At 40.8% G+C, this 27,315-nt stretch overlaps 1 protein-coding gene across 4 annotated transcripts in view; it reads right to left on the reverse strand.

Moving 5' to 3' along the window:
• LOC116063957 (protein shisa-6) overlaps window positions 1–27,315 on the reverse strand; it is an 80,179-nt gene that overhangs the window by 7,400 nt on the left and 45,464 nt on the right. Inside the window, exons 6-8 of one of the 4 annotated variants that reach the window (XM_035996434.1) lie at window positions 3,554–3,616; window positions 2,590–2,610; window positions 373–531 (exon numbers count right to left, since the gene is read on the reverse strand). In XM_035996434.1, the coding sequence (XP_035852327.1) occupies window positions 373–531; window positions 2,590–2,610; window positions 3,554–3,616 (243 nt within the window). The remainder of the gene's footprint in view (window positions 1–372; window positions 532–2,589; window positions 2,611–3,553; window positions 3,617–27,315) is intronic. The other 3 variants (XM_031318993.2, XM_035996435.1, XM_035996436.1) reach the window with 3 other exon arrangements.

Genomic DNA, 27,315 nt, shown 5'->3' on the forward strand with positions numbered 1-27,315 from the left:
CAAGAGACATTAGCAACATGACATAAGCTGCAGATGGAGCCAAATTACACGCCAATTAGATGTCAGTGGATGGGCCGATAGATGAGTCGATGGGAATGGTTATGGAGGCTGCAGAGCAATGTCATGCATTTTATTTCCCTAAAAGGTGAAAAAGTGAGCGGATTATCTGCATGATGAGCCACCAAACATCTGGAGATACTTATCATGATGCATGTCTCTGTAATGGACATTTTAGATGTTTCATCAGGCCAGACACAGTGAATGTGGCAACCCTTTATTGCACAGGGCATGAGGGTGATGTCATTCCCTGTCGTTGCTTTAGTGCATCAGGCAATAAACACGGGGATGAAGGACGAATGAAGGACCACCTACTTAATCTGTGGAGAGAGGAGGAGTATTTACTTAAGTCAGACTTGAGGACCACCTCGTAGGAGGGCGGCAGATGGCTGAGGTTCTGGAAGGATCTGGACAGGGACACATCGTAGGGCTCCGTGGCTGAGGTCAGGATGTTGTTCATCCGCTGGGGTCTCTCTACAGGGGACAGGGGAGGAAGCGGTGCGGTGCAGTCAGAGAACAGTCAGTCAGAAAGACGGGTTATACACCGGGAGTCTTTACTGAAGAAGAGAAAGGGAGGCATGTAGATAGAGAGGGCAAGGTGTGATCTGGTAAGAAGTGTGGATTGAAGACTTGTGTTTGGAGGTCTTTAGCTTTTGCGAAAGAACACGTGAAAAGGTCTGGTTGCATTTGAGATGTACCACAGTTAGATTTTGCTGGAGTTATTTCCTCCAGAATCAGTAATAGCTTGTTGGGTTATTAAATACATTATATCATCAGGTGCATTCAGAACAAATGTAAAAGGGAATTTTTGCCTCACTTTATTTGAGCACTAGAATTTTCTTGCACTTTGTGTTTATTTGGTACAAACAGCCAATGCACTGACACAACATATGCTAGCTGTAGCTGGGAGGGAATCTGTATATTATGTGCTATGACTAATTTAAATACTTGAAAGAAATCTTGTTTTTTTCTGTTATTTTACACGGCCCTTTTACTATTGTTTGTACATTTATGAAATGGAGTCATCTGCAAACTGGAGCCATGTCATCAACAGCACTGGGATCCCAGCCTTACACTAGTCATATTGCCGTTCTATTGTCAAGCGAATTTTAAGCAAACTTTTGAAATGTGGCAAAAAATAAATGCAAATTAGGTGCATTTCCATAAACTGGTTTGGAGCGAATAAAATAGGCAACAGCGTAGTTTTATCAGAAGTTGGCGCTATAGTCTATGGATGGCTTTAATCCACCAGTAAACAGAGTAGAAGAAGTAGAGGTTCCTAACTGGAAACAAAACGAGTGGCCCTGGCCATCTAACCCATCTACGATGTCTGGAGAAGAAGACACGTTACAGGAATATCCGGAAGGACGTCAACAGAGGAAACAGCTAATCACTCATGGAGTCAAATGTTCGCTATGTCAGAACCTATGCAGCAATGGTGTTTCCATATCCCATTTAGAGCATCAACTCTTTTTCCACAAAGGCAAAAACAACATTTTTTCATTTTATGACATTTTACCGTTTCCATTCAGCTTTTCTAATGAAATACTTTAAAATGTGCATGAAAATATGTGAAAAGGAAACAGGGCTACTGACAGGTTTTTGGTGGGGGTACACTACTCTATGGACCATTTACTAAAATGTAGAAAAACTGTTTAAAAAAGAGGTAACATGCTTGTATGATGATCTGATGAAGGAGGTTAGAACACCCTAACAATTAAGAAGTAGTTATCAACAGCGTTTTAGAAACTATAGTGTTTCCACTAGTAAGGCAAAGTAAACTCCTTGATTTTTGAAAGGTGCCTGGTGACTTTCCCTTTGAGCATTAAAAAGGTTATTGTTTACTGAATGTTGATGAGTTGTAGCATCAATAAAATGTACCAATCTGTGCTTCTTTGCCGTCACACATTCTAAGCAAGCTGCAAATCTGTTTACTGCGTCTAAGCAGCTCAAGTGATGCTTGATTCATTGTGGAGTGCCTTCAACAGTTCTGTTTTGGGTATCAGTGATATGTGCGGCAGCATGCAGGCTCCATGCACTGCACGGAGCTCCTGTGGCTTCAGTATTTGGGACGCCAAATCATGGGTCAGGAGGCGCAGCGCGGGCGGGGGGGGCTGGGATACGGGCAGGGACTCTGGTGCGGGATTTAAAAATAGGACTGAGTGACTACTGCAGCAAGGAGGACAGGCACGGACAATACCAAAGAACATATGGTGTAGAGGGGAGACATTCACTGAGTTGTGTGCAGACTTTTTAGGGAAGATCAAGTCGGTTAGGTGAAGTGAAAGAGACGGTTAAGTGAAGTGAAAGAGTAAAGATAATGTGTGAAGAAGAGATTTTGAGATCCGATTAAAAGGTCATGGACTGTAATGCAGCGGCGTGAAATTTTTGTGACTGCAAAAAATACACAAGCATTTAGGAGAATAAAAAAATGACCCCCAGTGTGCAGGTATACGGATTTTGATCTTTACGTGATAAAGAAAAGGTGAAGAAAAAATACACATAAACACCATGTGTATGTGTATTACTTACCGTGTCTCATTTGTCTGTGGGCTAACAAGTGAGAAAGAAAGCATCAATAACAATCAATGTAAAAAAATATGTTTCAACCAAACCTCCCCAGAGGTTGCCCTTGTTCAAAGCCAGTATTGCAAGAATGTTGCCAACACAAAGAATTGGAATTATGCATAACAGCTCCCATCCCTCATCAGAAGCTAAATAGACTTCAAAATGCACTGTTTGAAGAGTTTTATTTGGTGCTGAAAGTACTTTTGCAACCCATTCTCCCAGCAAAAAAAAGGCTGCCCTGTTCAAGAGGCAGAAAAGCACCTGCAGAATGGGGACTGCAGCGCTTCATTAATGGTGGAAAAGTTTGTATAATAACTCATCGACACTGACACAGAATGTCGGCCTCTGCAGTTTATAGAATATCATAGAGGGACATTTTTTTAATAACTTGTAAGGCTGGATTTCCTCGTTAATTACACAGTGTTTCATTTCATTGCCGTTTAGATGCAGGATCATTCAGTAACTCTACACTAAAAGCTGCTCTCCTTTCACAGAAAATCACATTTAAAGAAATAGATAGGATGCAATAACAGTAATTGCATTTTCAATAACTGCAGCAACTGCACAGATGATCCTTTGATTGTCAAACATTTTATGCTTCTCATTTTCTTCAGAGGACTTCTTTATCAGTTCCTCAGATTTTAATTTCCTTGTGAAAGATATACTTCTGTCCCTGAAATTGAAAAATAGTCCATCAGAAGAATTGTTTGGCTTACTTTCCTTTAGAGACAGATAATAATGCATATCATTTGGGAAAGTCAAGTCGGGTCAATCACCACATTAAAAAGATACAGCATGATGAGATTTTGTGAGTGACATTTCTAGCATGCATTCCAAATGGACATTTTCATTATAGGTGCACACAGTGACTTTTTACAGTACATGTAATAATGTCACATCATCCAGTTACAGTAAGGACTTTTCTTACCCAGTTTAGGTGTTAGCGCAGTGAGATCCAGGTGGCTGTGCTGGTAGTCATGGTGGTGGTTTCCTATTGTGAGAAAAAGAGTTAACACTTAATTTCAACATTGTAGGTTCAAGTGACAAGAAGAAAATTAAACATGTCATCAGACTTTGCCCTTAGTCCTTACTAGTGTTGTCATAAATATCATTTTTCGATACATATGGATTCTGAACATTTGAAACGGTTTCAATTCTCATTTTCCATACCCCCTCATCTCTCAATCAGCGAGTTGAAACACACACACACACACACCCACACACACGCACGCACGCACGCACGCACGCACGCACGCACGCACGCACGCACACACACACACACACACACACACACACACACACACACACACACACACACTGCTGCAGTGCGCACATAGCGACTGGTTTTGGTTGACAAAAAAAAACAGCAGGAGTGCTGTTTTGAAATACTTTGCAAGGAAAGGCAAAGGATACAAGCACATATATTATCCCCGTGGTATAGAAAATGATGAATGCATATCAATATTTTTCAAGGTAGTGTGTGGAGTTTAGAAATTCCAGTATCGTGACATCACAAGTCCTTCCCCTTGACATCAAAGCGTCAGTTCACTCAAATTGAAAAAATAACACATATTTCCCCCTTGACCTTTGTGGTATGTAACCATGTGTCTTTGAGATTTCTTTTGCAACCCCACTAAGAGTCTAGAGTCTACTTATTCAATACATTATGCAAACCCTTTGAATTGAACATGTGTGGGTATTGTAGTGCGCTATATAAATAACATTGTCTTGCCTTAATAATCCTCACACCTTGTGGATGATCTAGATACTGTGTCACCATGGGCAAGTGGGTGAAAATATGTTCTCGTGGTGGTGGCACTTAATGTGTTAAAAATGCCAATGGAAAGCCAATGAGGATCTTTTGTTGTGGTGTCACACATATGCCCTGGTTCAAAGTAGCCCTGTGTCAAAGTCAGGTGAGGTATAAAGGTGCTTACACACCAACCAGATGGCCGACCGTCGGCAGAAAAGGCAGTCGGACTGATCAGTCGGGTCCCCGAACTCGTCACATGGGTCTTTTTTCTCCGGAAATTCACAGCCAGACTGTCATGGCGGCTTGTTCAGAATACAATCTCATATTGTACTAAAATAGTTCACCGAAACATGTTTCTGAAAACATTTTAAGCGAGAAATAGGCCATGCAGTTACTGAATCTGTCTTCATTTCAGATCGACAAAGGTCAGTTTAAAAGATTTTCGTCAGATTTTGAGAGGCTCATCCGCTCGCCATTTCCGGGTGAGTCCCGAACTGCCCTGTCTCCGACTGAGCATGTCGGGTCGGCCAAAATAAAGGCCGTCAGCTCCTCCGACGGACGACGGCATGGAACACACCGAACAGACTCGAGTCACCAACCTCGCCAGACTGTCCGACGGCCGATAATCGGCTCCGTGTGTCAGCGCCTTAAAGAGCGACAAAGTCCGTGTTGGGAGGATGTGGGGGTGGATCACCCAGGAGATCGCTGATTGCTGTTCGTGTAAAACCAAAAGTGACTGACCAAAACTCAATGCTGACTTTTTTAATACATAAGTTACATACGTAAGTTAAAATACCTAACATACTTAACCCTAACCCTACTTACATCATGTTGCCTACGTAATGTACGTTGTATGTAACTTACTTATTTTTTACTTTATCGTACCGACCGGTTTTCGCTCTGCCTCGCTCTGCAAAGTACGTCACCCGGATCGTTGGTCTGATTGGTTGAAGGACTATCCAATTGCGTACACAGTCATTTGAACTATGCCCGTTGATTATGCCTCTTGTGCAGCAGAAAATACAGAGCAGACTCCCCAGACTAATGTTCAATCTTAAAAAATTGAGTGATAGCCAGACTAACCCAAACCCCAATCCTTTCCTAAACCTAACCAACTAGTTTTGTTGCCTAAACCTAAATTGTTTCTGTGCTACCGCAACGTAATGCGGTGTTAAGAGGTTGTGGTAATTTCACGTATTTCTGTGAAATCACGTTGTTAAAGAATGTCTCTCCGTGAGTTTAGCTCGACAGGCAGTCTGACAAATGTTATCGTCCTGGTTGAGAGAGTATCAGTGTGATCCAGTCTAGTCATATACTTTTTCCCAAGATATGAGAGCTTTGATTGGTTCAGTGTGTCTCAAGTGAGCGGTAAACTGTTACGGCTCACTTATGGGAATGTGAGTGTTTCTTCTTTGTTCCATTTGACGGAATCCACAGTGTACCGCTGCTTTGCCAAAATGATTGATTACAGCGTCTTTATACGGGAACATGGAAGCAGCTACACCTCATGGTGATCCATCTTCACTGTAAGTGAATCATTTGATGTTGCACTAATATCGTTATGTGTTGTTTGAGTGGTTAAAGAACAAAGCAACATCATCTGAGACCTCCATCGTTGAGCGGCTATGGGAGTTTAAATAATTTCAGAGAGTGAAAATATTGCCTTTATTCAATTATGCTTTGTGTTTCTGAACAGCAGAACAAACAAAACATGGATATGTGATAGTTGTACCCTATTTGCATTTAAATATGTTCATCTATCATTCTATAAGAGTGCTAAAGACAATAAAAACAACTCTGATAGCTTAAACCTACACATATGAGCTCTTTAGCAAGCTTTGAACAAACAACAGGGGGGTGGTGTTTGGCTTTTATTAATGATCATTGCCTGTACTTCAATGATAATGTTTTTCCCAGCGGGTGCATGTGACATTGCTGACAATTGTTATTTGGCTTTTGCTAAGATCTAAGCCAGTGTTAAGATTCATCTTTCTTGTTTGAATGTGGTGTTGGAATGTCTTGCTTATCTCAACTGAAATTGATATTCAGTTCAGGAAAAAAAGGAATATAAAGACTCCGGTTAAATGGCTATTAAGCTGTGTACCATAATCATAAAGCAAGTCTTTGGTCTGTTCTCCCTGCAGCTGTACTCTGCTTTTCTAATCGCACAGGTTCGATCGAGGGACCAATTATAGCGGATACAGAGAGCTCAGCTAAATTACCCCGCTATGAACTTAAAACGAAAGCAGTTTTGCACCAAATAAATAACAACCTCCTACTATCTGAGTAATTGCAGAAACATTTTTTTTTTTCTCACAGCAGAGAAAACCAACTGTCACATACAATTCACACATTAAAATGTACAACGAGTGTTTAACTATGGTTCAAACGTTTATCACCCAAAGGGGACAGTTTTTCTTTGAGGTAATCTCTGGTTTCGCTTTATAGGAGGTATTTGACTTATTCATTTATTTATAGCTTTTGCTACTATTGTGCAGCAACTCTGCCGCAAAACTGAGCACACATTGTAAAAACTATCATATAATTTGTTTATGAGGAGGGTGGATTTCACGGAGAAGTCTGGTTAGAGCACTCGATAGATGTAGCCGAGAATGAATCAGCCCTGGAGAAGTGAGCAATCACACGACACAAAGAGAGAAACACATGCACCCTAAATGCAGTCATTTCTGAGACTGGAGTGTTTGATGCTTCAGTGCAGTTTGGTCAGTGGAGAACAATAGGTGCGTTTAGACACAGGTTCTGGGGTCTTTTTAAGTCCACGGCGGGCCAAAGACCTGTGAAGATTAGGAAAATTAGTCCGTTGACTATAACATGATAGGGATGAGGGCTGCTGGTGGTCAGCAGGGGTGAACACACTCTGCAGCCTGCAGTACAGTGTTCCCACTGGCTTGTGCAAATCTCTTTCTTTCTATGTCTTTTTTAAAATGAGTCGGGAGGCCGACAGCAAAGCCTAACGTCTACTGTGTTTTCAAACACAGAGAAATGTTCTCCTGTCGTCCTACAATGGTCATAAATCGATATGAGAGTACATCCTCGTTTTATGAATTAAGCGGTCGGCGAGTTAAGGCAACCGTGCTGTGTGTGTTTGACCAATCAGTGACGGTCATCCCTGCAAACCCCTACCACAAAGGTTCCTGAAAGTACTACCTTTCAATCAGGTTCTTTTTTAGGAAATAAATCCCCCCAAAAACCTAATTTTAAACCCTGGTCCCTGCGGTCAAAACACAATGAGTTGCTCAGAAGGTTCCCAGTTCCTGGGAAAGTTCCTGCGAATGACCCCAAATGCTATCTGAAAACTGCAGCAAGATGCCTGAAAAAGTGAGTCCGTGTCCTCAAGTAACCTGAACAACTAAACCGTCTTCCACCAAAAGTCAATGAAATTCAGTACACTGCTGTTGCAATAACCTACAGTCTGTTGCAACAGGCGCAATGGATGGTTTCTCTTTCCATTTGCACTTTCTACAAAGACTTGACACATGCATATATTCTGATGTTTAGAGCACACAGTATGTAACTTTACTGTTTACTTAATTGAAACAGTGAAGACACGAAAAATCCATGACATGAAAAGCTGGTATAGGAACATAATTAACTATAATGTACTGTATGTAGAAAAGTATGTGGACACTGGAAGATCATATGTGGTTATTAAACATGTAGTTCCATGGGCAATAATGTGCTGCTTTAACAGCCTCCATTCTATTAGTTTCATTTGTTTCACCAGATGTTTGAACCTGGCTGCAGGCATTTGCTCCCATTCAGCCACAAGAGCATGAGTGAAGTCCAGCACTGATGGTGGGTGATATCGTCTGGCTCTCAGTCGGCATTCCAGTTCATCTCAGAGGTGTTGGATGGGGTTGAGGTGAGGGCTCTGTACAGGCCAGTCATGTTCGAAGTTGGAAAACCATTTATTTTTCACTTCTTAAGAATATTTTTTGGGACTTTCACCTTTTTTGGATAGTTGATAGTAGAGAGACAGACAGGAACAGGGGAGGGAGGAGGGCATGACATGCAACAACCAGGGAAAAACACTTCTCTATGGACCTTTCTTTGTGCACAGGGGCATCGCCAAAGGAAATGGTCTTCACCAAGTTTAAAGCACATTATTGTCAAAATAACAGTGTATACTGTGGCATTAAGATATGCCTTAAATGGAACCAAGGGACCTATATAGTATAGTCCAAACCATTGAAAAGAGCTACATCACTAACAATATTTCAAGACAATGTAAACATAGAATACATTACATGTTAACAGGAGGAAATAGTGCATTTGTTGGGGATGAATTCACATTTGGTGCTCCAGCAGTCTGGATCAACGGAAGTACATTTCCAGGATAATTGCTTGTAACGTGCTGGGTGGCAAGCTACACACTGAAATGGCAAATTTTGAAGACAATTTGGATCGTGCAATAAGACAGGCCTGCTTGGTTCTTTCGGGGAATGATTGTAAAGATTTACAAATAATATGTTTACTGCATTTACTCTCTAACTGGGATGTTTAGGGACCAATTGGGGGGGATTGCTGTGGACAAAGTACACACGGCGATACACTGGTAAGAGGAAACTATGTTAAACCATGTATCAAGCTAATTTAAATAGCTCATGTTACTGTGTAGTGTGAACACTTTATTTAATATTTTATGTGGCGTTCTCTTTGCGGGGTGCAAATGTTCCACAAAAACAAGTTCCTTCCAGAGACTATTTTGCAGAGCCACCGTCGCTGCGTCCGGACCCAAGACGACCCGAGAGTTTTTTTTTCTCTTATCCCAGAATGTATGTGTGGTGTAGCCAGACCTTACTCCACAGTGCTGTGGAGATAAGTCTTACAATAAGAGAGTAGTGTTCCAGTGAGTATTTGGGGCAGCAGGACGTTGTACGTGGGCTGGAGTTGACAAATCTTCAAATGATCTCAATAGAAAACTGTGATCGCAATACTGAGCAGAATACTCTTACCATTGTGCAGCCCGAATATGAATGTAATGTGTTGACACATCTGGAGCCAAAGCCCCTCATTTTCTTTACAGATTATATTTAAACTGTTGCTGCTGCAGTAATACCACAACTGACTGAGAAAGTGGAGCAAATGTCAGGGGATTTCTTCTAAATATCGATTTCATCATTCACACTGAATCCAGCTGACAGAGCTCAGGACTATGTGAAGTGTATAGAAGAGAACATACCTGCTCAGTGTTAATACATAATGCAGCAGCTCTTGCTGCCAGTTAAGTGTGTCACATGGATTGGCTGTAGTAATTCAGGTGCCTCTGTCACAAATAAATTGAATGCTTCCAGGTTCCAGAGGGTGGACAGAGGGGATCCCACTGTGACCCAGATCCATTTTAAACGGCTCGCTCTGGGGAAGCTGATGGACAGACGCTGGCTGCGGAGAGAGCCCATGCTATGTCATTATGCTGGCAGAGTGTGGAGGACCATGTGGACCTGGTGGGACAGATCACCTCGTTTTGCCCTTGTGCATATGAATGTGTGTGTGTGTGTGTGTGTGTGTGTGTGTGTGTGTGATGGAGAGTCAGAGTGACACGAGAGAGAGAGCAAGACGGGAGCTTACATTTCAAGCGTCTTTACCTTCAAACTACTCAGAACTTTAACCTCTAATGGGCCTATGATGGGCAACAAACCACAGTGGAGAAATTTGAAATCTGAAGCTACAGTAGAATAAGGAAAGAATCTGCAGTTAATTCTGTTCAAATTCAGTGCTGTTGGCAACAGCTACAATTTATCATCATCACTTTGAAGTGAACCTTCAGCCAAAACCCCTTTTAGAAAGCCTACTTGAACAAATAGTCCCTGAAACCGCCCCAGGGACTAACCAGTCAGGGCCTATTATGGAAATTTAAGTTCCTTCGATGTATTTGTTTTTGAACTCCCACTGCTTCTGCACAACGGCGAATATTAGACTGATCTGAACTGATTAAAATGTACAGTATTGTTAGAGGTCTCATTATCACATGTGACAAGACAAAACAGGCATTGTGTTGTTCTCTGATGTTGGAAAGAACGAGATTATAGTAGCTTGGTCCCACATTTTTATATTATTATGTATCATATTATGTATGTCTTCTAATAATTCTATGACTACAGTATTACAGTGAATTACACATCTGAAAAATCAAAGTACTTCACCACATTGATATGGAAATTCTGTAAATCAAATAAAATGTTTGTTTCATGTATTCATTTGGAGCGAGGGGGAGAAGTTGTTCCCTTCCTCACAGATCTGATGTTTCCGTCTCTTCGGTGGACGTTTACGTCATGTGTATTGTGTACGTCATCATTCGTCAAGTCTGTTTTGTCGCATTTTGTTTTTATCAATACAGAAACGTTTCCACGTTGGCCAAGTGTGAAACCTTTTTTGTGATATTTAATTTTGGCGTTTCCAATTAGGTGTTTTTCTGCACAAATTGTAAAATTGCAAAATGTGCATTAAGCTGGGCTGCGGAACTTTAGTCTTTGCCTTCTGGCAGTAAGAGAAACACTGTAAAAAAGTGACATATGCCTGCAAGAGAGCCAGGAGCACTTTTTTAAACTAAATAAACTCCAAGTCGCTCTCTGAAATGACCAAAAGTCTCCCGTCACGTCTAGATTTTCTAAAGCCTTGAAACAGAGCCAAGAGAAGGTGCACACGTCTAGTTTTCTGTCAGACCACTTGAATTACAATTTGCTGAAAGATTATCATGGAACTTTTGCCCAACAATGCCAAAAATAAAGTGCCTACCACAGCTTTAATCAGCATTGTGTGCGTTTGGCAAGGGCTTGAATGTAACAGACATTAATTTATATGTAAAAGCATTCCAGCTTTAAACAATATGTGTGTGGAATGGAAATGCACTTACTGATTAAAATAAAGTTGTCATCCAAAGGGCTAATATTTAATACAAGCAACAAAAAGGCATAAGTGGCATTTGTTGTGGATTTCTTTTCTTTTAGAAATCAAGTGTCTTACTGCTGAAGCAAAGTGAAGAGAAATTAATGCATGTCGTGCATGCAGCTCATGCCTTAATTTATTGGCTGTAACTCATCTTTGATGACATGTTGGCATCTTGTTTACACCACATCTGCCACCCTTTAATCAACGAAACACCCCACAGCCTTTTAATTGCACATCTGAGTATACTGGGTATATAAAATGTCCACTTTCCCACTAGCATTTTTTACTTTGTGCACTTAACTCAATTATGGTATTTTTCTCTGCGCATGAATGAATCTTAATTCTGTCTTCAAGTGAACTTCTCAATATCATGACATCTTGTAAAGACTGTGCTTTTTTTTCCCGCAACATACTTTGCTGATGACAAATCAGTTAATTTTCCATCTCACAAGCAGCAGCTGTGAAAGAGACAGTGAGCTTATTTCACTGCTGCCAAAGCATTTTCTTCCATTAGCACAAACACAAAAGTCTCTCAGCCTTACCCACACAGCGTCATGAGCTGGACCGACGGCGTCTCAAGGAGTCTGTGAATTACTAACAAGGATAAGCACAGATTTATCTGATGTCTTCTCCGATATGTCAGAAGTAACATCATACAAAGCTGCCGTTATTCTTGCCGTGGAATATAGGACTCCATGAAGTAAGAGGACGGGAAAAAAAAGAGGCAACTGCAGGATCCACGTTGACAGCAGATGCTGGAATGATGTCTGGGTCTTGAGAGAAAAACCTGCAGATTCTAAAAAACACAACACTACATGGCAAAAGTATGGGGACACTGCATTAAGGGAAATCTTTATGCTACAACATGCAATGCTAAATGTATTTTTAACTTTTGTCATGTTGAAATGGGAAAGGGACAAACACAAAGTCCCCCGTGCACAAAGCCAGTTACAGAAATTGTTTTTCTGGTAAGAAGTGGACTGGCCTACACAGGGTCCAACAGCTTTGGGATGAACTGGAACACCGACTGTGAGCCGCGCTTTTCTGGGCGCTCAGTCCAAAAGCAGCACTGCATTAAAGTCGAGGTGCTGTGCCGGCATGTTGCTTCAGGAACCGGAAATGTATTGAAATTACGTGCTCAAGTCAATCTGAACCAGCCCAGTATCCCTAAATCCAACAAAATTTTGCCAACCTTAACCAAGTTCTTCTTCTTTAGTTGCCTAATCCTAACAATAGTATCCTGTGTATAATTGTAATATTTCTTCAACTTCAACTGTCTAGTAACTGCCATGCGAATATATTGTAGAAAGAAATACGTTTTGAATCATCCAATATTGACGCTCTGTCTGGTGAACCAGTTGGTTGTTTCTAACTCTCCCAAAACTGAATAACAAAATGTTCCACCTCATTTAAACTATAGGACATGAAAGAAATTCACTGTTTCAGGTGCTCTTTGAAGTAATTAAAGAGAACTTCTTGTTTCTTTTCTCTTTGTTGAACTCATTTGGCAAAGAGGGAAATTAGTTTTTAGCTTGCATTGGTACATAGAGAACATCTACAGAATGGAGCTCTTGTTGGAAAAAGTTTCATGTTGAAACTTTGATGACTCACAGTTAAATAAGCTGAATTAAATAAGACTCATGGCACAAAACACAAGACAATGTATTTCAGAAGTGATTAAGTGAAGACACACCGAGCATTTTCAGACTTTCTTATCAGGTTCGGTGGGAAGGAAAGGAAGCAGAGTATTCAAAAAATGAATTATCCACTAAGTTATTTTCCATAATTACGCTCCATGTTTTCCTGTAATTAGGTTGGTAGTTTGGCACAAAGCAACTGTTGATAAGCAGGCTGATGAAATGATTAAATGAAGGAGGAAAGGCAGGCTTTGTGAAGACACCACAAACTGGAAAATTACAACAGAGATCTTTTAATGACTTTGCAATTATGAGCCGAGGATGGCTGCTCGCTGGCAGAAGAGCGCGCGGAATCCTAAATCTAAATGTTTACATCAATTTAGGAACGCGTTTCAGTTGAGACGTGGCTAATTTGGGTTGACGTGAGTTCACACTTTGATCAGACACGATTGCGCAGTCATGCACCATGTGAGTGAACTAGAAAGTCACCCTGAACAAATGACCGAAGTTGTTGTTTAGCTTTCGATGTGTACTTCAACACCTCAGAACTGCAGGAGAGAGGAGGCGGTTTCCATTCCATGAGTTCCTACTTGAAAGTCTGTCACCATGTCTATTCAGTCCCATCTACAGTATAATACTGACAAGTGTGTGTGTGTGTGTGTGTGTGTGTGTGTGTGTGTGTGTGTGTGTGTGTGTTTCAACCCTCCCTCCTCTCCAAAAAGAACAGAGACAGGAGAACCGAGGAGACCGGCTAGGCATTACACAAGACGGCTTCCCACCATGGGCCCCCTGGGGCCGAGGATCTTTGTTTCTCCGTTATTGATTAGGGATTGTGTGTCGCAGCTCCTGGGTGCATCATGCGCTCCTGACGTGATTTTTCCAGTCAAGAGAAGGCTGACCTTGTGTGACTCCTTAACAGAAGTACGAAATGCCTGCAGACAAACTCTTGAGCTCTCCAGAGCCTGAAGGCCACAGGATATGGATGAGCGAGGAAAGAAAGCCAGGATGTGTTTTTCAAATACACACTGTGAAAAATCTCCATCTTATCCAGAACTGTAGTTACCATAGAGGAGACAGGTCATGTTTCTTTGTATTTTGTAATTTATGGGTTTTGGTAAGTAGTTGTAGGACACGGATACTCAATTCACTTTGTTTGATAAAGAAGCTCCATTTTTATGTTTTTTTAATGCACTTTGGCACCATATTTACATTTAAAGTACAAAAATAAATCCCAATGTGAATCAATTTATTGTAATGTGAATTAGAAAATAATTGGCCACCTGGCACTCTCTCGCAAGGCTGTAAGTTGAGGAATAACAAAATAATAGTAAAAGGTTTCAGTATCTCTCCCAGAGCATTTTATTCCTGGCAGTTTGGAGAAGTTCTTACATATTGTGGTCAAGTTTTCTGAGAGGTGTCAGACACTGTTTAGAATTGAATCCTATAACTATTAATTGGGCAACAGAAAAAAAAATCTGCCAGCGTATTAAGAATATGTCAAACTGTTTCCAATAGAAATCAACTTAATCCAATGTTGAAGCAGGATTGAATAAGGAACCACAAAAAAACTACACTTAAGACAAGTTGAAAAAACAGGACTGCAGAAATGCTCACATGATTATTTTCTCTGTATATTTCATTTGTCTCACATTGGTTTACGTGTTTTTTTTTTGACAAATGGAAATTCACACAAAATGTTAAAGATACTTTCAAAAAATAACAAAATAAGTCTTAATAACACCAAATGTAATGTGCGTCTGCCAACTGGTTTTAAGAAAATTTAGTCTAAAGGTCTCAAATTACAGAGAAAAAGACTTGGTGGGGCGGTGTCTTTGCAGTGCATGAAGATCGGTGACATGGGTGGATAAGAAAAGAATGGAAACACGATATTAGAAGCTGCAGCCAAGTCTGTGAGTATTATGAAATCCTAGCAGGAGATTTTCTCTGCAGATGTGTTAGCTTTTTTTTTTCCCAAAGCAGGCTTACCTAACCTTGGTGATGCTGGTGGAAAACAAAAAAGAATTGGCATCTGTGGCTCGCTGTTTAATGACTTCTCAGAGAATCCTTTACCGGGAGGCTTTTGAGTAAGTGGGTGTTTATTTTTTAGCTCTTTCCATCAGTGGAGCATTTCTTGGCTGGGTGCTGAATGCCTTTGAGTGGCTTTGTCTCCTTCACACTTCTGCCACTTTCACAGAATCTAAGCAACAAGCGCCCTTCTCTACCCTGCCTCATGAGTAATGTGTGATGATTAGAACAGATAATTACATCTATTTACATATAAATGTGATTGATACTTGTCCTACAGAGTTAAGCTTGCTTAAGCCGCTGCAGGAGCCGTTTGCCACTGATCTTGTGATAATACATCCATAATATTTGGATCCTCCATCTGAACTTCCCTAATTAAATGATCACTCGCCACGAGTAAACAATCGGGGATAATGATGCTAATTAACGATGGCTGAACACTGTGAGGCGGTACGTGTTGAGAGACACCACTAGTGCATTCTAATGGTGTTCATTATTCTTAAGACTTAAGATTAACACTATTTCATAAAGAGACGGAGTAAGGCCGTTTTTTTCCAGGAGCAGAGATGGAGCGACAGCAGCGTCGCACAGTATCTGAAGGGCCGCGGGTGTAATTGATTAGCTGCTGTCATCCACAATACCCACAGCCTTCATAAGAATCTCAAATGAACACTCCAGTGATAATGCCAGCACTTAAAATGGGAGCGCAGTGGGATCTTTTTGGAAATGTCAAGACGAACCCAAATGGTTTCCAAAACAGGAGGACCTTTTTAAATAGATGCCACAAATTCCATTTTCATTACAGCTAGCAACAAGGTCTTGATTGTGTATTCATACATTTAAGATACAATCAAGTGTCTGTTCCTTCTCCCTGCTGTGCTTTTTAATTTTTTTATTGGCCCTGCCTGCCTGAAGCCCCTTGGTGAAGGTTTTAAGAACATTTGCTCACCCTGTGTAGCCCGGTTTCAAACATGCCCTCTAGTCAGGTTGCGCCTCAACAGGTACAGGCTGCTTATTAAAACGTTGGCTTCAGGCCCAAATAGCCTCTGGGTTCTTTTGAACTGGTAACGGGCCTGCAAGTGTTCGCCAAAAGGTGTCTGGCTGGAGGTTTGACCCCCCCCCCCACTCCGGGTCACACTGAGCCTCCGTCTCCTTTGACATGCTGTAATAATCCTGACACACTTGGGGACTTTCACTCGTACTGCATGTCTCAAGTGGCACCGTGACGTTTCAAGTGGTGCCACATGTCACGGTGCAAAGGCTGAGTTCCAAATCGCATACTTTTTCTTTTCTTTTTACTTTTAGTATGTAGCAGCTGCCCTTACAAAGTATGTAATGCAGCATGCATACAATTGGGACATAATACTTCTTTATAACACTGCACCTTAAACTTTGACCCTGTTGCTCATATATGCAAAGGATTGTGGGTCAGAGTAGCCAGAAAAGCATGCTGTCTTGCATACTGCAAAATCTGACCAGATGCAGTAGGACATCCTGGTATTTCTGCATTTTACATACTATTTATTGTGAGATACTAAATATTTCTCTGGCATACTAAATAGTATGGTAGTATGGGTATTGGAACACAGGGACCGTCTCCTAGACATTATGGGTATATACTAAAATGTTTTCCCAAATATGATGTGTAAAGAAATGTAATCATCACCTGGATTTTGTTCAGAGACATTGTGACGCTGCTCGCCAATGAAATGCATGTTTTAAGGTTTTAAACCAACGCTGTCATTTTTCTGAGGGCAAGCGAAACTTATTGGGACTAAACATCTGAAAAAAAGAACAGATGCTGTCCTAGTTTAAGCAGTAATGACCTTCTCCTCACTTGTGATGAACTGGCTTGGATGTCATCCTACAGTGGTTCCAGTAACACTGCTCTAACAGGACGTGGACACCTGCTGTCCCCCAGAGGTCAGTCCTTCGCCCCATGCTGTTTTCAGTGTTCATATTCTTTCCCCTAGTCTAATTACCTTCCACAGTAGCTTCACTGCTGCACTGGTGACACTTTTTGTGTGCCTTTTTAGTCTGTAATTGTTGAGGAGGGTCTATTTGTTCACAGAGCCGATTATGTGTCCGTCTTTTGTATTCCTGTCTGTTTTGATGGACAGACGTTCTGTCAGGACAAAATATTTGGAACTGACATAAGATTCACTGTTGTCCTCACATGTTTAGGGTTAGGGCCAATGGAATCAAGATTTTGATGCTATCCCTGGAAACATATAAAATAAATTCAAATGGGCACCGACAGCAACAAGAATAATTTTTTCTTTCAGTAAAAAAAATCGATGTCAAATCAGTCTTATAAGTAAACTGCAAGTCAAGAAGCATTCCCAGTACTAGACCATACAAAACTGTTTTGTTCTGTTCAGTTATTTTCCTTTTGAAGCATAAAAAGGACTACAACTTGCATTTTGTTGTGCACCTGTGTTGTAGAATGACAATACAGTCTTTCAGGTCTGTGAATTTTGATCTTTGAAATGAAATGAGCAGTTTTTAGTGTTTACAGTGTATTTACAGTCCTTTCAAAGGCTAACTAATTAAATCATCAAGGTAGCAAAGCAATGCAAGGCCTTTTTGTCACCATGTTTAGTTGTTATTCATCTGGGATTGTAAGAGTCAAAACTTGAGACTTGTAAGTAAATCAAGTTTCGTCAAGTCACATCTCAGGTCCACATTTTCGTGAGTTGAACCCAAACAAAACTTTCCACAAATGAAATGTTTTGTGGATCAATATAACAGAAGCTTTACGGCAACACACACCGGCAGCTTATGAATGGCGAAAATTCTCATTACGATGCCATTACCTACGTGCCTTTTTTCCACCAGTGTTTGTACACCAGCACCCTTGTTATCTTCTCACTACTAAAGGTGACACATATACAGTATACAATTAACAACAACCAAACATTCGCAGTGAAAAGAAACGACACAGCAGTTCTTTTCAGAAGCGAGTTAATTGACTCGCTTCTCAGCGAGGTCTTTTTGCACTCACTGTGTGGCCACAGTTTGGTTGTCTCCCCGGAGCTCCCATGGTCCTGACTGCGGACAGACCACTAATTATACAACAGCAGGGAAGAGTATTGTTAAAAGGCAACTTACCTGCTACGACATGGAGAATTTACTGTTAAAAATACTTTTTCTCCTGCACAATCTTCTGCTTGAAAAAAAGGTTGACTTAAGGCAGGTGTGTGTTGGAGATATGAAAGAAATGAAGCCTGATCTGATGCTGTGTTGTTTCATTTAGTCTCGCGGCAAAGAAGTGAGGGGAGATCAGATTATCACGACAGGAGAAAAGGATTTATTTCGATCAAAAACAAGTGAGACAATATTTTGGGGACATTATGTATGTGAATGTATCTATGTGTATATGTATCTATGTGTGTATGTATCTGTGTGTGTATGTACTTATGTGTGTATGTATGTACAGTTTGTATGTATGTATGTATGTATGTGTGTATGTTGCTATGTGTGTATGTATGTACAGTATGTATGTATGTATGCATGTATGTATGAATGTTTCTATGTATGTACTGTATGTATGTATGCATGTATGTATGAATGTTTCTATGTATATATGTACTGTATGTATGTATGTATGTATGTATGCATGTATGTATGAATGTTTCTATGTATGAATGTATCTATGTATGTATGTGAATTTGTCTGTTGTATTGCTTGTTTCATGATGGACCCCCTTGAAAACGAGATGGTTCATCTCAAGGGGCCTTACAGAAGGAATACAAAAAAAAAACTAATCTGAATAGTTGCTTCCTATCTGATGGCAACCTTTCTGATTCAAAGGAAACAATGGGAGGAGCAGGTGAGAGGCTGGACATGAAAGAGAAGACTGAAAGAGAATGAATGTGTATGAAACAGTGAAGGGATTGTGAGCTTTTGTATGGCAGCTTTTGAAGAGGTGTCTGGTTTGTAAAAAAGGAAGAGGTCAGTGAACAGATAAGGGTAGAATAGGTGGTGTGTCACACGCACAGGTGAAGAAATCCCAGACTGCCAAACAAAGAGAAGGAGAAACACAGGCGATAGTAGAGGATGGATGCAACCCTCCCAAGGGATGCAAGGCATTTTCCGACCTAAGCAACATCAAAGAGGGGGCGATGATGAACGACAAGAAAGAGTGAAACCGCAAACCTGTTCCATAATAGAGATGTTTCGAAAAAAGCCACATCTTATATCCTAAACCTACATGTTGACACTTAAACAACAGGCGCAGTGGGATAGGAGTTAAAGCCACTACATGTAGTTGTTATCTAACTACAGTATCTTTCTGGTTATTCGGATAAAATACTGTGTCTTTAACATTCAGGCCAAAGCTCATTGGTTCCTACTGAAGATGTAAATCACATGTTAAAAAAAAACATAAACACAAAAATCAAGTATTTTTCTAAAACAGCTGTTCACCGAAACATTACTCAAAAAGGAGAAAATCTTGCATTTGCTGGGGACTATTTTCCATGGTGGAATAGTCCAAGTTTGGTGCTCTGGTGGGTATTTCTGGCAGCAGGATGGTGTATGTGGGATTGAGAAAAAATAAATTACATTGTGTTTGTTCACAGACAATACTGGGATAATACTATTTTATATTGCAGTGTTCTTTCATCATTAGGTAGCCTTTTCTTTTTCCTGGTACACATGCTTTTTTCAGAAATGCTGTACATTTCTTTAAATGTGTAAAGTCTCTTTTTAAGTATTTCCTCTCTTCCACCTCACAAACAAACTACCTGGTGAATGGGAGCAGACTTAAAACATGCTTTTACAGACCTCTAGCCACTGTGTCAGATAGTCAATTATATCAGTTCCACGTTGACATAGCTCAGAACCATTAAAACTCAGTCTTGGAGTTTGCACAGTTGTCATGCAGATTGACATTGGCAGTTGAAAGCTAGTAAGTCGACCTTGAGTTGAGATTGAGTCAAACTACTATTTTCAAGATAAAAAATGAACTTTCATGCCTAATGATGTCGACAAATTATCATTGACAAATGTGTTAAGCATTATTTTTTTGGGGCTCATAGATTAGCCCAAAAAGTTGAGTCTTAGTGAAACAATGTGTCCCAGAGCACAATGTGACATTTTCAAATTGATTATCTGTCCTACCAACCGTCCAAAACTGAAAGATATTCAAATAACATGAAAAAAAGAAAAGCAGCAAATACTCAAAGCTGAGAAGCTAGAGGCAATAAATGTTAAGCATTGTTTCCCGATGAATGAGATTAATTGATTATTAAACGTCCACCTTTTCACCTCAGAAGGAAGCATTACCTTAATGTAGACTGCTTTGGATTTTCTGGCCTTAGACAAAATTGCTAAACATGAAAACAAAACTATGGTTCCCATTTCCATTTTTAGCTCCAACATTTACACCTCCTGCTGTGCTGACATTTGTAAACAACATTACTAACCCCTATTTTCCACCCGGTGCGTCTGCGCTGCGTTCCGGAGGCGCCCGCGACCCCCGCAAGCAATCGCTGCCATTTAAGTCAATGCTTGATGTTCCACCAGCCGCGCCACGGCTCGTCCCAGAAGCCCCGCAGCCGGGCAGGAAGTGAAACAGCGAGAGCATCCAGTCAGTTTATTTATGTGTCCTCTACGACATCACAGATCTTTTTTATAAGGACAACACCAGAAAAGAGAAGGCATGGAGTTTAACTGTAGGAGTAGATACTAGCTTAATAAACACGTGATTGTTCAGTAAAGTACTAGAGACAATCAAATCTGCGAGTCTGCAGGCAAGACGCTCCACTTCTGTGACGCTCCCTGTGTGGTATGGCGCGTGGCGGACAGAACAAAACCGGAACGCAGCCGGAACGTAGCACAGAAGCGCCCAGTGGAGAATCGGAGTAAGTCATGCTACCTTTACTCCTCTAGCCTTAGAAATGCTGCTTTCTTTCTCTCATTGAAATACCCAATGCGTGTGCAGTCAACGGCAAAGTTTCAGCCTTAAAAATCCCGAGGAACACTCTTGATAGATCCTGCTATTAATGCACGGGATCAGGCATCCTGCAGGTATCGAAAAAAGCCTCACATCTTAACAAAAGAGAGAAAAAAGTCAAGCTACTTGTGATTTGCATTCCTCTGTAGAGAGTACACTGGGAAACCTTAGGGTGTTAATTTACAGTTGGAGATGAAGAGAAGAAATCAAACAACAACTTGTGAGATTGATTTGTTCAGAGACGCGTTGTGCCTTCAAGTGTCTCACACGGTGGAGCAAATGAACTTCCTGCTACCTCGTGTCTTCCATCTAAACACTCCTGCTGTCAGTGAGCCTCCACCAGTCCCATTTTCATCTTTGCTTTCATGTCTCTCACTTTTTTTTGACCCTCTAACCAAACATCTCGCGTTTTAATTAGACCCAGGAAGAGGCTGCGTCACCTTTCATGTGCATCTTCTTTTTTAACCTATTATTCAGTGTGAAAGGAGATTGCATTAACTGAGGCACGGATTCACAGTGCTTACTGCAAATACGGGCCTGTGGCTAATACACCGTGACGTTCACACAGACAGCACTTTATATATATTGAAGTGACAAAAACAAGGAAATTGCACTTCTAAGACCTGATAGATGAAAACTAAATAAATACTGAACCTAGCCAAAAGTGAGAGATGAAAATGCTGGAGGAACCGGGGTGCAAGGGAGTTAAAAAACACACACTTCTGCGACTACTGGAACAAAAAACATCCAGGCATTTCTCACGAGACAGAGTGATGCACTAACAAGCCCTCCGAGTGGCTCGTTTTTTCCACCTCTTGCTGTGTCTGTTCATTTTGGGTGCCAGACACATCTGTCTTTGGGTTCGCAGGGGTTATGACTGATGGAGATGAAATCCTAGGAGGCGTTGCATGACTGGAATACATGGAGTGATTCGGGGCTGCTGTCTGTGTCGGCTGTTGCTCCTGACCAGTGTTGGGCAAGTTACTTTCAAAATGTAATACATTATAGATTACTAGTTACTGTCATTTGAGAGAGTAATTAGTTATATTACAATATTACTGTCTCTGAATTGTAATGCTTTACACTACTTTTGCATTACTTTTGAGTTACTTTCACCAAAATAACAGCGGAAGTTTGACTTGGCAGGTAGCTTGTGAATTTCACCACTGGATTAATTAAGTCTCATCTTTATCCACTTTAATACATCATTGATTATTTATAATATTTTGTATAATTAATATGACTATACAAATTAACTAAAGCTATGAAAATAGAGAAGTAAAATGTACAATAGGCAAGTAGGAGAAAATGAAAATACTCAATTAAAAGTACCTTACAGTTGTATTGAAGTATGGCATAGTTACTTTCCACCGCTGATAAAATGCAATGATATTACGTGTAGCAAGCCTAAACATTAATTCCCGACATGTTTATATCTGTCAGCAGCTCGGACACACTGCTGTCCGTGCTGATGTACCGTCACCTGTTGGGACACAGATGTTGTCAGTACTGTCTCTGGTTCTGGCTCTGACCACGGGAACAGTGACGGGACAGCTCGCTTCAATGCAGCGTAATAACTCCTGAAAATAATATCCATCTCGCAAATGTATCCGTCTCTGCAGTCATCTCAACCATCGAATACAGCAACAGGAAATAATACTCACAGCTTTTTTTTTTTCCTGTGAAGAAATGTTTTGCGGTGTTGGTGAATTCTTAAAAAAACAAAACACCACTAAATGTTGAGTTAAAATGCGTTGTAACTCGCGTTACTGAGATTGTAACGGGTATAATATTACCGAAATTTTATTAGTAATGCTTTATATTACTGTGTTACACCAAAAAGGAATACATTACTGTAATTGCCTTACTTTTGTAACAGGAGCTTTGGAGGATAGCAAAGAGCAGCTGAAGATAGTGTTGTGAAATTGGACAAGAGGTACCGATGTGCTGCACCACAGAACAAAAATATATAGGCCGTAAATAAGTATCAAAAATAGTAATGAATCCCTGCCAAAGTCTTGCATTTTCAACTGCTTAGCAATGATGTGCAGTGCTATGAGTGAGCAGTACGGTGCTCTATTTCAGCCATAAAGATAAACTATACAACCAAAAGTATTAATAAAAAACCCTGTCCATATACTTTTGTATACTTTTGGCCTGGGGCTGTTTTTCGCTGTTTGTAGGCAGATTGCAAATGGCAGAAGTGTCAGGTTTCACACACGATTGTCCCTCACAAATTGCAGATACATTGGTACATCCTACAGCTCTCTTGCCAACCATGTCTCCTAAAAAAATACCATACACCTAAACTGCATTCTCAATTATGTTTCAAGGGAAACGTATATGTTTCAAAACATCCTCGTACCAGCGACAGGCGCACGTTGTGAAATGGTCGCAGTGTGGTTAACATTGTGAATTGAAACAAAATTACTTGGTTAGGTTTAGCAAAAGATCATGGTTTCGGATAAAATAAGTACGCTTGATATGTAACTAAACTCAGGTATGTTACCTAACTTAGTTACGTACGTAATTCAAGACATGAGTCAACGTCGACTTTTGGTTTCACACAGGAAGCGAACAGTGGTCCCCTCCCTGACTTTGATTAGAAACATATTTTTGATACATCAAGAATAAACTTATTCCAGGACAAAATACATTTCTCTCGAAACGTAATTGAGAATGCAGTTTAGTTGTATAGAAAAGTTATTTTAAGGAGACAGGACTGCTCTTGCATACTCATGCATGGTGTAAAAATGAGGGAATGAGCTCATGTTGCAAGTCTTCTTCTTTGTAAAATTATTTATTTTCTTCTCTTGAAATTGTTGTTGAATCTGTTGCTGTGCAATAAACGGTTAATTAACTCTTCCACACTGGTAAAATATTCATGTCAGTGGGCTCTGTCAGAGAAGTTGTAATTAGTATTGCAGAGGTTGATAGTGGTCTTAGATTAACTTTAAAACTATGTGGTTGACAAATCCTCAAGATCGAAGCTCTTCAAATAATTGAAGGAGGAAGACATTTAATTACAAAAGGTCTCCACCAACGTCCCAGAAATGCTGATCAGGAGTATGTTGAAGTAATGAGCCTCCGTTATGAACTGGCGGGCGCCTCCTTTACTGCTGACACAGCTAGAAACCTATCATCACCTTGGCAGATTAAAACAATTGAGCGCAAACATTTCATTTCAAATTCATGATTCATCTCCAGCGTGATGAATGAAGCCATTTGAAAGAAGAAGCCAGTCTAAGAAAGTTAACACATCAGGTCATGGAGTGGAGCACAAATAACTCAGCGCAGCGGGGAAGACGATTTCAAATCATATCCTGCTAATTAAATTTCTGCAAAAAGTCATTTTAAAGACTCCAGTGCTGTTTGAGTAGAGCGTTATGGAAATTGTATTCATTTGAAGCACATCAAAAGATAAAAATGGTGATATGAGGAAAAACATTAACTGAGATGGTGCTGGGCCACATCATTAAATCAAGGTTTCGCTGAAAGTATTGCTTTTTTACACGGTGCATGGTACAAAAGTTATTGTGTGAATAGGTGCCTATTCATAAAGTCTTCAAACATAACTTTACATAATCACAAACATATACACAAGTTTTTGAGCTGTTTCCGCTCTACATCCTAAACTCCTCCCGTCGATGCAATCCACTTCCGTTCTGGCGGGCTGGGTTTATTTTGCTAGCTAGCTCCGTTGTGCCGACAAAGCACTGATTATTGCAGTGACAAAGAGGATATAACAATTAATTAACTCTTCCTGCTAAATGGCCGCTGTGTGTGAGTGATAGCGCGGTCAGCGAGCTTGTTACGCCCGCAATCTCTTACTGCAGTTTCCAGTTAATCTTATAATGGATATGTGTGTTGAGTTATTTAAACAAACGATCGGGGAAATAAACGCCTCTTGTCCGCGAGTCTCATTGATAGAGCCTGCGGCTGGATGGAGCTCTATCAATGAGAGCTAGCTAGCCTCCTCTTAGACCTCTGAAATGAAACCCCTAATGTTCACAAAAATGCATTAAATTGAAATCGGACACCATAGTTAGCTTTATAAGACCTTGGGGTAGATGTTCTATAAGTGGCATGACGAAATTCAAACTGTAAATATACGAAAGTTATGCCGGCAGCTGGCAGCCAGCCAGCTCCGGAGCTCCGCGGAGCCCCGGTCGTCCAATAACCGAGAAACGGTGACTTTCACTGGTATGGAGTTTGCCTCTTTCTCGTCAGACTGTGTTAATTCGGGTGGGGGAGAGTAACGCCATCTTCAGTCAAAGTAGTAGAACCGTGTTCCCAAGCTAGCATCGAAATCACTGTATTTACACTGGCAGACGCTGCGCAAACCACTTCCGGCGGAAATTAAGTGCATTTGTGTAGTGTCATGGCACCACCCGGGATTTGACGCGTGAACTTGTGTATAGTCTGGATAAAAGAGTAAACCACATATGTAAGGCCATGAATCACAATGTCTCCCTGTACCCTTCCAGTCTACATGTTGTTCGTCATCTCTGTCTACTCTCATTCCCTGTCAGTAGTCTACTCTCACATTGCCAGACCTTCCTCCACAGCGCTGCTGAGGAGGGTCTGGCTAGTCCAAACAGCATTCCGTGATGGGAAAAAAAACATGCTCTGGTTTATTGGCATTTCTTTAAACCAAAACACAATTCTGGCGGCACCTGAACAATCCCAGAAGTGGAACATTGTGAATATAGACTAGCGGTCCAACACTGGCATCAAATGTGCAATTAGGAGGTGGTCACCGCATGCATACGACTTTAGAGTTGTCAGTTCTCGTGTGATGTGGTACAGAAGACACCATTTTGTAAACATAGCTGTACTGTGCAATACAGAGACATTTGTGTGGAGCTGATAGGCTTAATTAGCTTTGTATCAACTAATTTGGCAATGGCTTGAATGTAACAGACGTTAATTAATATAAAATAGTTGCGCACAAGCTTTAACACGAGTTCGTAACTAAAATGATTCTTCTCCTAACTTTTAATGACAATAATTGAGTTACAGCATCACTCAGGTAAATGTTATTAATAATAATAAAAACCATATGTAATGGCAGTGCTCACATTGGCTGTTCTGGCGCTGTTGGACAGCCTCACCAATGCGATCCAGTTCTTTGCATTAGGAAACTAGTGTTTAAACAGCCCATAGGGGCTCTAAGACATATGCTGTTACTTGTTGGATGACAGTTATCGCAGTATACCAAGAAACACATGTCATTAAATATTTACCACGCACAGTTTTATTCACTGCAACAAGACGACGGTGTAACAATCGTCTTGGGCTCCTCTCTCCAGTCTGACATTAAAGGATGCTTCAGGAGGAAAACAGGCTGAACTTGAGAAGGAGACGAGGGCAAATGAACCCGTGTGGGAACTCTTAAAATACCCCTTTAAGTAGGGCAGAACTCGAGGCTCGGGGTGTAGCACGCTGCACGGCGAACCTGTCTACGCAGACGGGACAGGAGTTACATAAAGCAGCATGAGACAGCTGGAGGTTCTGATTATAAAAAGGCGTGGTGAGGGCCTGCGTGTGATCAGGATTGGCATCATCTCACCTGCTGCATGGCGACTCAGATGACTGAGCAGACATGGGGGATTAACTCCCAGGCTTCTACTTTGAATTTTAGCACTGCCAGCAAAGCAACTTCTACAACTGGGGTGTTTTAAAACAACCGAATGGAGCGGGCGGTGGTTAAAGATTCATGGGTTGCATATTCCCAGCCATCCGTTTCACTGATGAGGTCTATAGCGAGGGATTAAGGGGAGCCATGCATATTGTTAAAAGTAAATTGGGGCATTTCAATTCTCGCAGCATTACCCAGTCTGTCCTGCACATATAATGAATTCCAGTAATGAACTGGCCTTATACAGGAGAGCACAATATAAACTATGAAGTGTTGCACAATGCAGACCACATTTGTCACCATTAAAGTCAATATTTGGTGACTGCCACAAGACGAATGTAGCCCTGGGGAAAAATGAAAGAAGCCTGTTGTAATCTAATGTGAGTCATGATAGTCTCTGTGGCTCCTGTAGGCCCAGGTAATGGTCTGCATTATACAATGCAACACCAGCTACTGTCTAGCACTTTACCTTGATGCTCTACTGTATGCATCACACTTATTACTTTGAGAAGAATAAAAATACAAGAATGAAAGCAATAATACAACAAAAAAATGATTGTGCTCAAATTGAGTTCTTACCAATAGTTTAAGTTGTTATTTTCATGTTTAGTTTTATTTTCAGAGTCGAGGCATGACTGACCCAAATATTTGAGACAAAATCACCTCCTTTTCTATTTCTGACGGTTGCCTCTGGTTACTGAGATTAACATGGAATCAATTTAACTAATTGGAGACTTTAAATGGAATTGTTTTTGTGCAGCAACTG

Source organism: Sander lucioperca, chromosome 21 (genome assembly GCF_008315115.2).
Source record: "Sander lucioperca isolate FBNREF2018 chromosome 21, SLUC_FBN_1.2, whole genome shotgun sequence".
NCBI classification, from domain to species: Eukaryota; Metazoa; Chordata; class Actinopteri; order Perciformes; family Percidae; genus Sander; species Sander lucioperca.